The sequence below is a fragment of the Impatiens glandulifera genome, chromosome 5 (assembly GCF_907164915.1).
Source record: "Impatiens glandulifera chromosome 5, dImpGla2.1, whole genome shotgun sequence".
In the NCBI taxonomy this organism is placed as follows: Eukaryota; Viridiplantae; Streptophyta; class Magnoliopsida; order Ericales; family Balsaminaceae; genus Impatiens; species Impatiens glandulifera.
In genome coordinates, this window is record NC_061866.1 from 8,536,694 (window position 1) to 8,549,811 (window position 13,118).

At 31.1% G+C, this 13,118-nt stretch overlaps 2 protein-coding genes across 2 annotated transcripts; one reads left to right on the forward strand and one right to left on the reverse strand.

The window, feature by feature from the left end:
* Positions 1 to 425: 425 nt before the first annotated feature.
* Positions 426 to 1,391, forward strand: LOC124940615 (LIM domain-containing protein WLIM1-like). Its single transcript, XM_047481137.1, has 5 exons — positions 426 to 665; positions 730 to 826; positions 897 to 956; positions 1,051 to 1,127; positions 1,199 to 1,391. The coding sequence occupies exons 1-5, from the start codon at positions 528 to 530 to the stop codon at positions 1,379 to 1,381; spliced, it is 555 nt and encodes a 184-aa protein (XP_047337093.1). The 5' UTR covers positions 426 to 527; the 3' UTR covers positions 1,382 to 1,391.
* Positions 1,392 to 1,441: 50 nt separating this feature from the next.
* Positions 1,442 to 4,494, reverse strand: LOC124940614 (transcription initiation factor IIF subunit beta-like). The gene is made up of 6 exons (XM_047481136.1): positions 4,202 to 4,494; positions 3,611 to 3,719; positions 2,746 to 2,876; positions 2,605 to 2,679; positions 1,832 to 1,981; positions 1,442 to 1,724 (listed from the first exon to the last, which is right to left on the reverse strand). Exons 1-6 carry the CDS (start codon positions 4,385 to 4,387, stop codon positions 1,605 to 1,607), a joined length of 771 nt encoding a protein of 256 aa, XP_047337092.1. The 5' UTR covers positions 4,388 to 4,494; the 3' UTR covers positions 1,442 to 1,604.
* Positions 4,495 to 13,118: the final 8,624 nt, after the last annotated feature.

Below are 13,118 nucleotides of genomic sequence, written 5' to 3' on the forward strand. Positions count from 1 at the left end.
TTTCCTAAAATCACTCAGCTTTAGTATTTAATACCCGAACAAACCACGTAAAAAAATGATTTTTATTTTGCTGGCGAAGAAGTTATAAAGAAATTGCTTTAACCAATTACCAAAATGAAAATCCTATTATGTGATGTGCTTTCTATCAATGTTTTGCTTGCTATTTTTTAAGATTCATATTATTTAGTTTAGATATAAATGGTTATTTTTTCATTATTTTTATTAACTTACTATATTTAATTGTAATCACTTAAATTTTAATGATATTTAATATTTTCCACATTAAAATATATCTTGATGTTATATTAAACTGATAAAAATATCTAATTTATTCTAAAAGGAATTAGAATCGGAAGCTTTTGTTAGATCATAGATGTACAAAAATATCTTAGTTCCGAAATCAATGGCAACCCACAATTGTTCTCTTTTATCTTTGGTGGTGAAGAAAATATCATGAATTTTTTTTTCTCTATTCATTCTTCCTCTCTTTCTGTAATTTATTTTGAGAATTAAGTTAAGAATTGAAGATGTCAACATTTGCAGGAACAACACAGAAATGCATGGCATGTGAGAAGACGGTGTATCTCGTCGATAAGCTCGCCGTCAACAATCGCGTCTACCACAAAGCTTGTTTCCGATGCCATCATTGCAATAACACCCTCAAGGTTTCTTTTCATTTCCACCCCAATAAGCATTTCAATCTAAACAATCGACCCCATTTGCATGCAGCTAGGGAACTTCAATTCCTTTGATGGGGTTTTGTATTGCCCCCCACACTTTGATCAACTCTTCAAAAGAACTGGAAGTCTCGACAAAAGTTTTGAGGGTAATAATAATTAATAATCATATCTCTAATTAGTAATTGCCCTTTTTCAAATAATCCATTCAATTCCCAGGAACACCAAAAATTTTGAAAACAGAGAAACAACCAAATGACACTAGTAGTAGTACTGATCATAATACTAATACTATTGGTCAGGTAATAATTATTATTAACTTTTAAAATCACCATTCTATCCTTTAATTAATTTCTCATCTTCATATAGAAACCTAAGGTTACCACCGTCTTCGCCGTCACAACCACCAAATGCCTCGGCTGCAACAACACCGTCTATCCAACCGAAAGGGTAATTCTTTTTCTCCTTGTTACCATCATTTATTATCGGTTTTAATCAATTTTGACCATTAAATTGTTCAGATTACCGTGGATGGGAGCGCTTACCACAAAGGATGTTTTAGGTGCAGTTATGGAGGTTGTGTCATTAGTCCTTCCAACTACATAGCCCATGAAGGTAGGCTATTTTGCAAGCACCACCACCAGCAGCTCATTAAGGAGAAAGGAAATCTCAGCCAGCTCGAGGGAGCTGCCACAACTAGCTAACCATCGATCAATCAAAATATATACATTGATCCATCCATTCCTCTTTTGTGAAACTCTATGTTATTCAAATGATTTTCTAGATTATGATCACATTTTTGGGTGTAGCACATTGATACCAAATGGATTAAGGTCTGTATTACGAAAATTATAAGCAAGTTTTCAATTGGACCCATATCTAGATTCAAATTTTGAGTATAATATAGTCAGAGAAGGAAGGATTAAGTCATTCAGCACCTGCATCCTCAATAGACTTCTTATACTCAGGCTTGAGCTCATATGTTCCTTGGTTAGATCCTCTTTTATTGTAGACACAGAGTTCATTCAGTATCTCCTTCAAGAATTGCTGCAAAAAATGAAGAACAACTGTTAACTAAACTAGTTCATCCTCCATTGCAAGGCAGATACATAGATCTTCTAATTACAATTGGAAATATGTTGTAAAAAACATACAGCAGGTTGATCTGTTTCCTGGACTAACTGCTTTAATGCCCAATTAGGTTGTCTTTCGAAAAGCTTGAACATGATATCTTCCAGTTCACCACGATCCCTTCTGGTTCTCTTCACATCTGATGGCTTAACAGGCACTGGTTTCTTCTTGTCCTGGACCAAACATTATTAGTCGTAACATAAAATAACTAACAGAGAAAAACGAAATGCATAACTATCACTAGTATGAAAATTGTAATCTACCTTGGAGATTGATTGAGGAAGGGTTTTTTAAAACGTTTGACAATGGATATGAGATAATTGGGGTTTTCTTGCGTGTTTTGTCAAGTATGTTCTTTGAATTGTAAGTGAAAAGGCCATTTTCCTTATAAAAAAAATTAAGAAGAAGGGTATTTGAGTATGATTTGATTGATGTAGTGATTGATGAGGAAATAACAAGTTATTTGGAATAAATAATCAATCATCAACCAAAATACCCTATTTATAAAAAAATATATATCATTACATATTTTTACCTTTAATACCTATTTACCTAAATAGCATGATTTTCATTAACCTACGTCAAACAAGATTATTAGTAAATAACCACTTGGTTAATCAAATAACCCTATATCAAACAAGGCCCAGTACAAATCTTACTTAATGATAGACAATGAAATCTAAGTTACAGAAGGTCATTTCTCAACAGTTAAATTGAAGCAATATATAATTACTGAAGCTTAAACTAGTTACAAAATCCAATGGTCAATGGATGTATACAAAGGCGACGGAATTACCTTAGAGCTGGAGGAAATCAAACCAACCATCCCAGGCATGGGCCTCATGTGCATTCCTCGGTCATTGTCAATCACCTACGAGTAAATAAAATGAATATAAATGTTGTAAGAAAGGAGAAGAGCTAGAGAATTGAAACTCACCTGTACTTGTCTATTTTTAATATTCGATTTGTTTGTTCTCTCACGGCACATTTTACTATACTCTTCCAAGTTAGTATTATGAGGTTTCATATCAAACTTGTGTTCAACCTTCCCCTCTACGGCCACTTTACCTACAAAAGTAGTTTTTTCCGCATCAACCATTTGAAAGCCAAACTGCCATCCTCGCCCAGTTCAATGTAAGATGTTAAATGTAGAATCATGGCACATAATAAAAATGAAAATACAAAAAACATGTCCAAGATTACACAAAATTCTGATAGGAAATTCAATTATTGGTTAAATCCGTTAAGGACTATACTAGAGTTCTGAACCACCGACCGAAAAATAACTGTTTAACTACAAAATTATTGTTGGGTGGCTTGCATTTTTCTAAACAATGAATTATTATTTGTGATATATCAACGAGGGAAACAGTTTTTTATTTATTTGCATTTCCGAGATAAAGGTCTACTTTTTCTTATTATTTTCCCCTTTGAACGCACCAAACTTGAATACTAAAGTTCTCAATGCCTAAAATTGAGAACGTTCAGCTTGGTAACAGCTTTCAATTACTTCACCATAGACACCAAAACTTTTCAGCTTTCATAAATAGAAACTGTATTCCATAAATATAGCCATATTTGTAGTTAATATATTATTCTTTGTAAAATAGTAGTAGAATACTTCACTATTTGCAGTTTCATTGTCATTCAGCAACACCTAACCTTATTTACACAGATCAGTTTCAGAAAGTTCTTATTGCCAGAAACAGAAAAACAACACCTCATAAAAAGCGAATAATTAAAAGTAACAGAAAAAATAAATGAAGCCAGAATTCACATGGTATAGATACAGAAATCCCAACCTTGAGTTGTTTCTGAGAAGACAGACATAGGAACAAAATCCTTGAACATATTCAAAGAGTAATTCTTCGGCTGGTTGCCGACACCACTGTCAGCCATCTCCATCATGAACTGCTTGCTCGAAAGATAAAATGAAGAACAGAACAAACAACAATTACTACCTGAGAGTAATCAATCAAAGGGAAAGCCACCAAACAATTCAGTTCTAAAAGCAAAGAAGGTAACCCTTAAAGATGAAATATGGGCTCCCAAATCATTAGAACAAAGCCAACCACTTGATACAGAAACTAATTCAGAAAATACTTATTGAAGATTTCTGATTATAATCAGGATACTGAAACATAACAGTGATAATTGTTTTCATATTGGGTCAATATATAGAGATTTACATGATAAGATTGAAAACATGAATACATGACCAAACATAAATTTTCTCATAACCATCAGTCATGAAGTTAATTGACTACCCAATTGTATCAACAATTCATCTATGATAGAAAGAAAGAAGCTTAACTCAATTAGTTTTTATCAATACTAGTTGCAACAAGACCCATAGTGATTAAGCACTTAAAGCAACACTATATATGATGTACCTGGAGAGAAGAAGGATCATCGGAGCGGAGGGGATCGACGGAAACGATAACCTTGGCTACAGGCTGAGAATCGGAGGCGTCTGAGTGAGATTTCCATGACTTGGAAACAGCAGGAGGACACTTCATCAACCACACAGATCTCTCGGATTTCCCCATCTCCAGATTGCTGCTACTCTCATCATTCATGGATCGTAATCTAGCTTTCTCTCTCAATCGATTGTTTGTCTGTAAATGAACTAGATCAAAAGTTCAGCTGTTTTGGGTTAAGAAAAATGAAAGAAACCTGTTTTCTTCTTTCTCTTTGACCCCAATAGAAATGGGCAGGCCTTTCACACTTGCAATTTCTTTATTGTTTCAACAATTCAATTATTATTATTTTTTTTTAAATATTAAAAGATTCCTACTTTAATTTTTACAAAATTTAATACAATCTATTACAAATTTAAATAACTTATTTTATCATCTCATTTCCCAAACAATGTGAACAACTTGTTTTTATAAAAAAATTATTAAGTGATATAATTGATTAAATAGACAATGAAATCATGTTTATGGTTGATTTAGAATAAAACTATAACATGTCATCCTCTATAGTGTCAATTGACACACACAAAAAATAATATATATATATATAAAAATATTAAAAAAATTTGTATTAAGCGCCGTTACAAAAATTCGACGATATTATAACAAACGTAGATAAAATTATTAAAAAAAGGGAAAAAAAAAGTGAAAAATAATCCGAAAAAATTTAAAAACATTCCTAAAATAGAAGGTAAGCATATGATACAAAATTCACGGGAATTTATCTGACAGATGCTTTTTAGCGGCGGATTTGATTTTCCAAAACAAAATTTATTATATTTTGTCAAAAGGTTTGTCGCTAACAAATGGATTGAATTTCGCGGAGATGATTTGATGGTTATTGCAACAAAATTCGCGACGGTAGTTTTTTAAAATCGCAAACCTAATAACATAGCTCTAACGAAACTCAACTAAGATCATGTCCACATTCAGGAGGACCTGGCTCATAGGAAGTCTAGAATAATAATAATAAAATCTCAGAAATGTTTCTCACATCGTCCAGTTACTTAATGTAATAAAAAAAAAATCAGTTAGTAATTTATAAAAAAAAAATGAGGGATGGGTAGCCCTAACTCTAACCCTAGCTCTAACTCTAGTCTCACTTAAGGCGAAACCTTGCGTTATTTAAAGAATCGTAAAAAATTATTTAAATGCTAGTACTTGTTGGTTATGATAACTTAGGGAGGAAAATACCTGAAGAATATCAGGCATTTAAAGGCATTAGAGTATAAACAAAAATCTCAAACAAGCCTTTATCAAAATACTTTTTTGTTGAAATATTCTAAAATTATTTTGAAATTATTTTCTAATTTTTCGGAAATTTAGAAAATGGTGTAAGGTTCTAAAATTACAAAAATAATTTTGGATTTTGAAAATAAAAATCAAACAGGCCTTAGGACCGGGGTCCTAAGACTTGGGTTCGTTTTTATCGGTCGGGGTCCGGGACCCTTGGTCGAGGTGCTAAGGACACTTGGTCCTTGCTAAGATTTATCGGTCAAGGTGTAGAAACCATTGGTCTTGGGCTAGCTCTAGGCTATGTTCATCGGTCCTAGGTTCAAGAATTTTCAGTTAGGGTCGAAATTTTCCGGTCCTAGTTTTGACCTCTTGGTCGGACCTCACGATCCTAGGTGGAAGTCATCGGTCATAGGATCATGAGTTCTCGGTCCTAGGTCTGATGTCTCGATTGGATGTAAAAATCCTCGATTGAACCTCTCGGTCCTAGCTAAAGAACATCAATTGGATCTCTCGGTCATCGATGAAGAACATCGGTCGGACCTCTTAGTCCTAGGTTAAATTTTTCAGTCGGATCTCTCGGTCAGGACCGAGGATCCTCGGTCGGATCTCTCGGTCCTCAAGAACATTAAAATTACAGGTTTTGCAATTTTGATGAAGGCTTAGATTTTTCTATCCAAAAGCCTGAGTAGCTTCACAAAATTCCCATGAACATTAGAACATCACCCCAAGGTAACAATCGACATGGGTGATGATCAATTCATTCAAAATATTTTGTAGTCAAAGTTCGGGTTTTGGTTATAAAGTTATTTTGAGGTGAAAGAAGATAGCCAATAGCTTCCTTATACCTCATATACTTGATTGATACTAAAACAATAACACTGGAGATGTTCGTTTGGACCAATTCAAGAACTCAAAATTTTCGATTATTTTAAAAATTTTTATTTTAATCAAACATGATCGAGATGGATCAAACATAATCCAAATAGTTGTCCAACATCATTACAATCGTGTTGGGAACTTTATGGGTTGTGATCCTCAAGGATAATCCCAAGAACAAACCCATTTTTAAAAAAAATTCAAATTCAAAATTGAGTTTTTCTTATTAAGATCGATTGATCGGTTGTAGCTTTCATATAAAGCTCATAAATGATCATAAGATCGATTTCCAACCATCAAATTCAAGAACTAGACATCATACAAGCTTCTAAAAGTATTAATTAAAGGATGACTGAAAGCTTACCAAAGATTGAAGAACACTTCTTAGACTATATGGAAACTTTTTGGATGTCTGGATCCAAGCTTTAAAGCAATATACATAAATTTTGAAAAATCAGAAAATTTGAGCTTCAATGCGAATTTTCAAAAAAATTTGATTCAGGGCTTGAGATGTTATTCCTTGCCTTCATAATGATTAAGGTGGACTATTTATAGTCTCTCTCGGTGGGAGCTTCAAGTGGATCGAATTAGTCAAAAACCATTAATGGTGTTTTGACTGTTCTTGAGCTAACTTACGAAATAGGGATGAATCATCCCTATTGAAGTAGTAGAAATAATCACCAAAATAGGGTGATCATTTCAGCTTTTGAATCATCCATTTTGGTTGACTATGAAGAGAGTTCCATTTTTGGAAAATCAAAGGATGAGATATCATCCTTATCCTTACGGCGTCGCAATGAAGACAACGGTGGCGGTCAAAACAACGTCGTTACATGCACGTTAGCGCGTTCCATCAGAGGCCCGTCAAACGTCATTGGCGTTTGGGCATTCCATTATCGTCCCGACTAACAAGCATTAGTCGATCTGGTGCCTCATGAGCGTGCGCTCTTTCCACTACAACGGGCTACGCGGGCATGCCTTGAGCGTTGGATGACAATCTAGTGGTCATCTGATGGACGCGATTTCGGTTGTAGCTTTCCTCCAAGATTTCAGCTACACCCGATTACTGATTTTATTTTTATTTTAAAACCTTAAGGGTTTGTTTGAAATTGATTTTTCTTTCACCCTTTTGACTTTAATTTTGATCTTTTTAAATACACAAAATATTAAAATAAATATGACAAATATTTTGCCAATTTATTTTATTTTATTTATTATTACTTTTTTTATATTTAAGGTTAAACAAATGTTTTTTAGGGATGAAATGGGTAACTCATTTCATCCTAAATTATTTATTTTAATCCTTTAATTTTTTTCTAAAATTATTTTAAGATAAAATGAGTATAATATTTATCCTAAATAATTTTATTTGTTTGTTTTGGTCATTTTTTTTAATTAATTAGGCTTTAATTATTATAATAATTAGTCTAATTAATTATTTAATTGGGTTTTTGAAATTGATTTTTCTTTCACCCTTTTGATTTAATTTTGATCTTTTTAAATACACAAAATATTAAAATAAATATGACAAATATTTTGCCAATTTATTTTATTTTATTTATTATTACTTTTTTTATATTTAAGGTTAAACAAATGCTTTTTAGGGATGAAATGGGTAACTCATTTCATCCTAAATTATTTATTTTAATCCTTTAATTTTTTTCTAAAATTATTTTAAGATAAAATGAGTATAATATTTATCCTAAATAATTTTATTTGTTTGTTTTGGTCATTTTTTTTAATTAATTAGGCTTTAATTATTATAATAATTAGTCTAATTAATTATTTAATTGGGTTTTTGGTGGGATAATTATTTTAATTTTATTTATTCAAAAATAAATCAGAATAATTATTTGAATATTATAAATTGGTGTATAGATTTTTTAGTGCTCCCTTATAATTTTATATTTTTTCATTTTAATTCACTATTTGCTTCTTTAATTTTTTTTAAAAATGGCAAAGTCCACAATCATACACTGTTTTATCAATAATTTTTATTTATCTTAAAAAAATTTTAAGTTCACCCAAACTAATTCTTAGATCCGTCACTAGTTACTAGATTAATTTTATAATACAATTTATTTAAACTAATTATAAAATAGAAACGAGAGATTAGAGATAATAAATATATATTTTTTATTCTTTATTATATATATTTGTCCTATATATATTATTATATAAATTATTGTAAACATCCACATTTTACCGCTCTAAATTTTATAATTAAATTTTGGACTTGTTTAAATAAAATAAAATCAATATAAATAAATCAAACAAATTAAATGAGTTAAAAATGATTAACTATTTAATTGATGTTGTGATTGTATTTGTTTATATATATATATATATAAAACGCATATTTTACGCTCTAGGTTTTATAATTAAATTTTGGAATTATTTAAATAAAATAAAAACAATATAAATAAATCAAACAAGCACCTAGACCACAAAAGGATCTCATATGAGGCAAGGACTTGGGCACCTAGGCCCGATTGTTCAAGCGGAAGGCCCCAATCAAGGGACGCGAAATGGTATACGAACGCAAGCCACTCACCAACGACTGAAGGATCACCGAAAACGCGCAAGCGTGACTTGCGAGCTCACCTTCTTCTCGAGGTGACAGTCTCAATAATAGAAAGACAGAAAAAAAAGTTCCATTTTTTAAAAAGGCCAACTTGATCATCTCTCAAACTTATTTTTTTCATTCAAGAAGAGAAATAATTGTGATTATTTCCCCCAATAGCTTGCACGGATTTAGGGACCGGATAAAATCAATTTGGCCGATGACTTTGGCCAAATAATAGAAAATCTGGGAATTTGGGACGTTGGGTGTTCAACTTGAGGCTAGGTTGTTCTTAACATGTTCCAGACATCATTTGGAGCAATGAATTGAAGCTCGAGAGAAGAGAGAGCAAAAAACCAAAAATCGCCATGGTTGGATTTTGATATTTTGGAGTTAAAGACCTCGGTCAGTGGTGGGATCGATTGGACCAGCTCCTTTAGGTAAATTTTAAGTTAAATAAGCTCATAAATCTTTTCAAATCATTATGTTAAGTCAAAAATATTCAAAAATCTAATTTAATGAAAAATGCAATCTTTGTATTCTTGATGTCTTTATGTTCAAAAATCAAGTTTTTGGTTTGTTAAAAAGAATAATTTTTTTATTTAAAGATATAATGATGTTTGGTTTGAGTTTGGAAGGTTGTATTTGGTTTCATATTATATTTTATGAATGAGCTTGATCTAAGACTTGAAATATTTTTTTGAAAATTTGGTTTTGGTTGGCTTATCGAACGACCAAGAAAATGTGATCGTGGTGTGCTTTTCTACAGTAAACACGAACTAGGTGACCAAGGAGAGAAGTCAACCACGCTAACTCATCCTTCCTATTTAGTCTATACCTCGCTTCTTAGACTCGTCTGCCCGACCGTCAACTAACTAAGGACTTGCTTGCCTTCTTATTTTTAGCATTTGTTTTATTTTGTGTATTTAAATGATTTAATTAATTTACAAAATATAAAAATCAAAAAAATATTATTTCTAACAAAAAAAAAAATCATAAAATATTATTTTACTTTTTAACTAACATTTTTTACTTTTTCTTTTAATTATTAAAAGAGAATAGCATGACACTAACCATAACCTTCATTTAAACTCAGAACGTTTTCAAATAAAATCAAACTCGTGACATTTTGCTTTCTTAAGCGGATTCTTACCAAAGGACTACCTTGGCGTGTTAACATTTATTTCTTTTTTATGCACCGTTTTTTAGCGTCGTTGTTCACCTACAAGTACTTGTATTTTTTTTTTTGAGATTTTAGGTTTAAAACCCATGACAATAACATATACTTATGTTTTTATGAATAAATTGATACCAAAACTAGACACATGTTTATGCTTGAATTTACCATCAAAACATGTTTTTTAATATAATAAATAAATAAATAAATAATAAAATGACATTCTTTTATAGGACTAAAAGTTTAAATTACAGATCATCATTCGATGGCACACGAGACGCAACGTTGATGTCTTTTCTTATTTGTAATCAAGTATCAAACTAATAACAGAATCTTTAAAATATGTTTGTACACATAATTATTTTTTTCTAATTTCTTTAGGAGTAAATTAGGTGGTAATTCTAAAAAAGTCAGACTAATCTAAATCGATAATTTAAATGTACTATAGTCAGGCATATCATTTTGATTCATTATCTTCTCCATATTTGAGAGGAATGTAATTTTTTTGGCATGAATATCAAGTTAAAAGCGGATTTTTGGCTTTACAATTGTGTTAACAAATTATCATTTAATAATTTAATATACTTAACAAATATATTATTTTTTATTTAATATATCAAATTATATATATAATTATATATATTGAGTTTATTAACTAATATATATTGAGTTTATTAACTAATATATAAATATTTTTTTTTTAGATATTAGATTTTTATATTATTAAATAATTCAAATATTGAGTATTTAAAGTTTTTATTTTTCTATTTGATTAATTCAATTTTTATTTCTAAATATTTAAGTTATTAAATACTTAAAATACAATGTTTTATATTCGAATCTTAATTTCAATTTATCAAATAATGTGGAGTGATAACATAATTTTCTAAAAATTTATATAGTTATGAAGTCATTTTAAATCTATTGTGATACTTCATCTTGTTGATTAAATATATGAATGAGTTGATAATGGTTAAATTATGATGATGATAAAAATTTCTTTTCTTATGATGAGAAGTTAGATTTGAGTATGAAAATTTTTAAAAAAATGCACATTCAAACTAACCCCAAATTTGACGTCTTTAAAATATATGAGATGAATAAGTATTTAGTGAGAGTATTTTCAATTCACTTGTTATTAGGAATGATAAAAAAGAAAAGAAAAATGATAGGGGCAACAAAGGGTCAGTGAAAGCAAGGCCACGAATCCGACCAAATCGCCCATTTAAAAAAAAAAGTTTTTTATATTTTTTTTCCTTTTTTCTCTCATTCTTTCACTCTCTTCTCTTCATTTCCCTCTACGGCGTCTCAGTTACCTCTCCGGTGAAACCTCTTATTTTTATTCGGCGTCTTCGTCTTCTTCAATCAGCGATTCTAATAACATCGATTTGAGTCTTTGTCTTTAGTCAACGATTCTGACATCATCGATTCGACGTCTTTGTCTTCTTCCTTCTTCTTTAGATTAAAAGTTCGAAATGGTAAGTATCTTTTGTTTGCTTCGTTTTCATTTCTTTTCGTTTCTAAACCTATGTCTCTTCATCTTCGTTTTAGGAGAAGATTATTCCTACATTCACAAGGTAAAATCCCGATATATTTTATGCTTATTTGATGTTAGGGTTTAGCATTTTTTGATTAGCATTTTTTGATTAGGATTTTGCGATCTAATATATTGTATGCTTGTTTGATGTTTTGATCATATATATTGTTTGCTTGTTTGATGTTAGTGTTTAGCGTTTTTCGATTAAGGTTATACGATTAGGAAGATATTTGGTTGGAGCTGTTGAAAATATGTTTTTGTTTGGGCGAACAATAAATCAGTTTTTGGTTTTCGGGACGATTTTTTCCCAAAAATTTCATTTTCGGGAAAAAGGTCATGAAAATAAAAAATTTAGGGAAAAATTGTCTCGAAAAAAATAATTTTAGGACCTTTTTCTCCAAAAATGAAACTTTGGGGACGATTTTTCAGGACGATTTGTTCACGCAAGATTAATTTTGGGGAACAAATCGTCCCGAAAATGAATATTTTGGGACATTTTATTCCCAAAATGTACATTTTTGGAACTTTTTTTCTCCCAAAGATGAATCTTTCGGGATGTTTTCTCTCCCGAAAACAATTCTTTTGGGACGTTTTTTTCTCCCGAAATATACATTTTCGGGATGTTTGTTCTCCCAAAATGGATCTTTCAGGACATTTTCTCCCCCAAAAATAAATCTTTCAGGACGATTTGTTTCCAAATTGTACATTTTTGGGATGTTTTCTCTAAAAAAATATCTTCCAGGACGATTTTTTCCTAAAAGATTCATTTTCTGGACGATTTCCCTCCATATTTTATTTGTTATCTTAGATTTATATGTATAACTGTGTTTACTTGTTTAGCGATATATCTGTGTGTACTTATTCATGGTTCATTTTTTATGTAGAGTATATCAAAGGAAGGCACCAACTAACCCTTCCCAAAAAGAGACAGTAGAGAGTACAACAACAACTAACCATTCCCTAAAAAAATAAAAGTTGTCCACAACATATTTGTGACCAGGACCTCGTCTTGTGGCATTTACCATCTTATTCAACGACTATCTAATCAACAAAGAGAGGCGGTGACATGTGCTTTGGAAGTCTTCTGTCACTATCCCTTTCTAAATGCCCCGAGAAACTCTCTCGATACCTCGTTAGGGTGTTTAACACTAATACACGTATGATCATCCTATAGAGTGGTGAGGAATTAAAAAACGAAGAAGATGATGTTATGTACATATTGGGTCTCCCTAGAGGGAGATAGATATTGTAGAATACGAAATAAACGAGACCAAGTCGTTCGACTACAAGTTGACGGAGTTTAGGAGTCGATGGAGAAATACAAGTGGCGGTTCTAAAGTGACTGAAATGCCAATCAAAATATTGGAGAATACAGTAGCTGACAATAATTTTAAGATAGACTTTGTACTATATGTTTTCAGTTGCTTTCTCTGGTCAAATAATT

Bases quoted from the DNA above. Each gene is read 5' to 3' on its own strand.
- LOC124940615 (XM_047481137.1), top strand. From the start codon at position 528: ATGTCAACATTTGCAGGAACAACACAGAAATGCATGGCATGTGAGAAG. The intron at 666-729 runs GTTTCTTTTCAT...ATTTGCATGCAG, and splicing joins ATTGCAATAACACCCTCAAG to CTAGGGAACTTCAATTCCTT. The intron at 1,128-1,198 runs GTAATTCTTTTT...TAAATTGTTCAG, and splicing joins CCGTCTATCCAACCGAAAGG to ATTACCGTGGATGGGAGCGC.
- LOC124940614 (XM_047481136.1), bottom strand. From the start codon at position 4,387: ATGAATGATGAGAGTAGCAGCAATCTGGAGATGGGGAAATCCGAGAGA. The intron at 2,680-2,745 runs GTGAGTTTCAAT...ATTTACTCGTAG, and splicing joins TTAAAAATAGACAAGTACAG to GTGATTGACAATGACCGAGG. The intron at 1,982-2,604 runs GTAATTCCGTCG...TGTTTGGTCCAG, and splicing joins TGATTTCCTCCAGCTCTAAG to GACAAGAAGAAACCAGTGCC.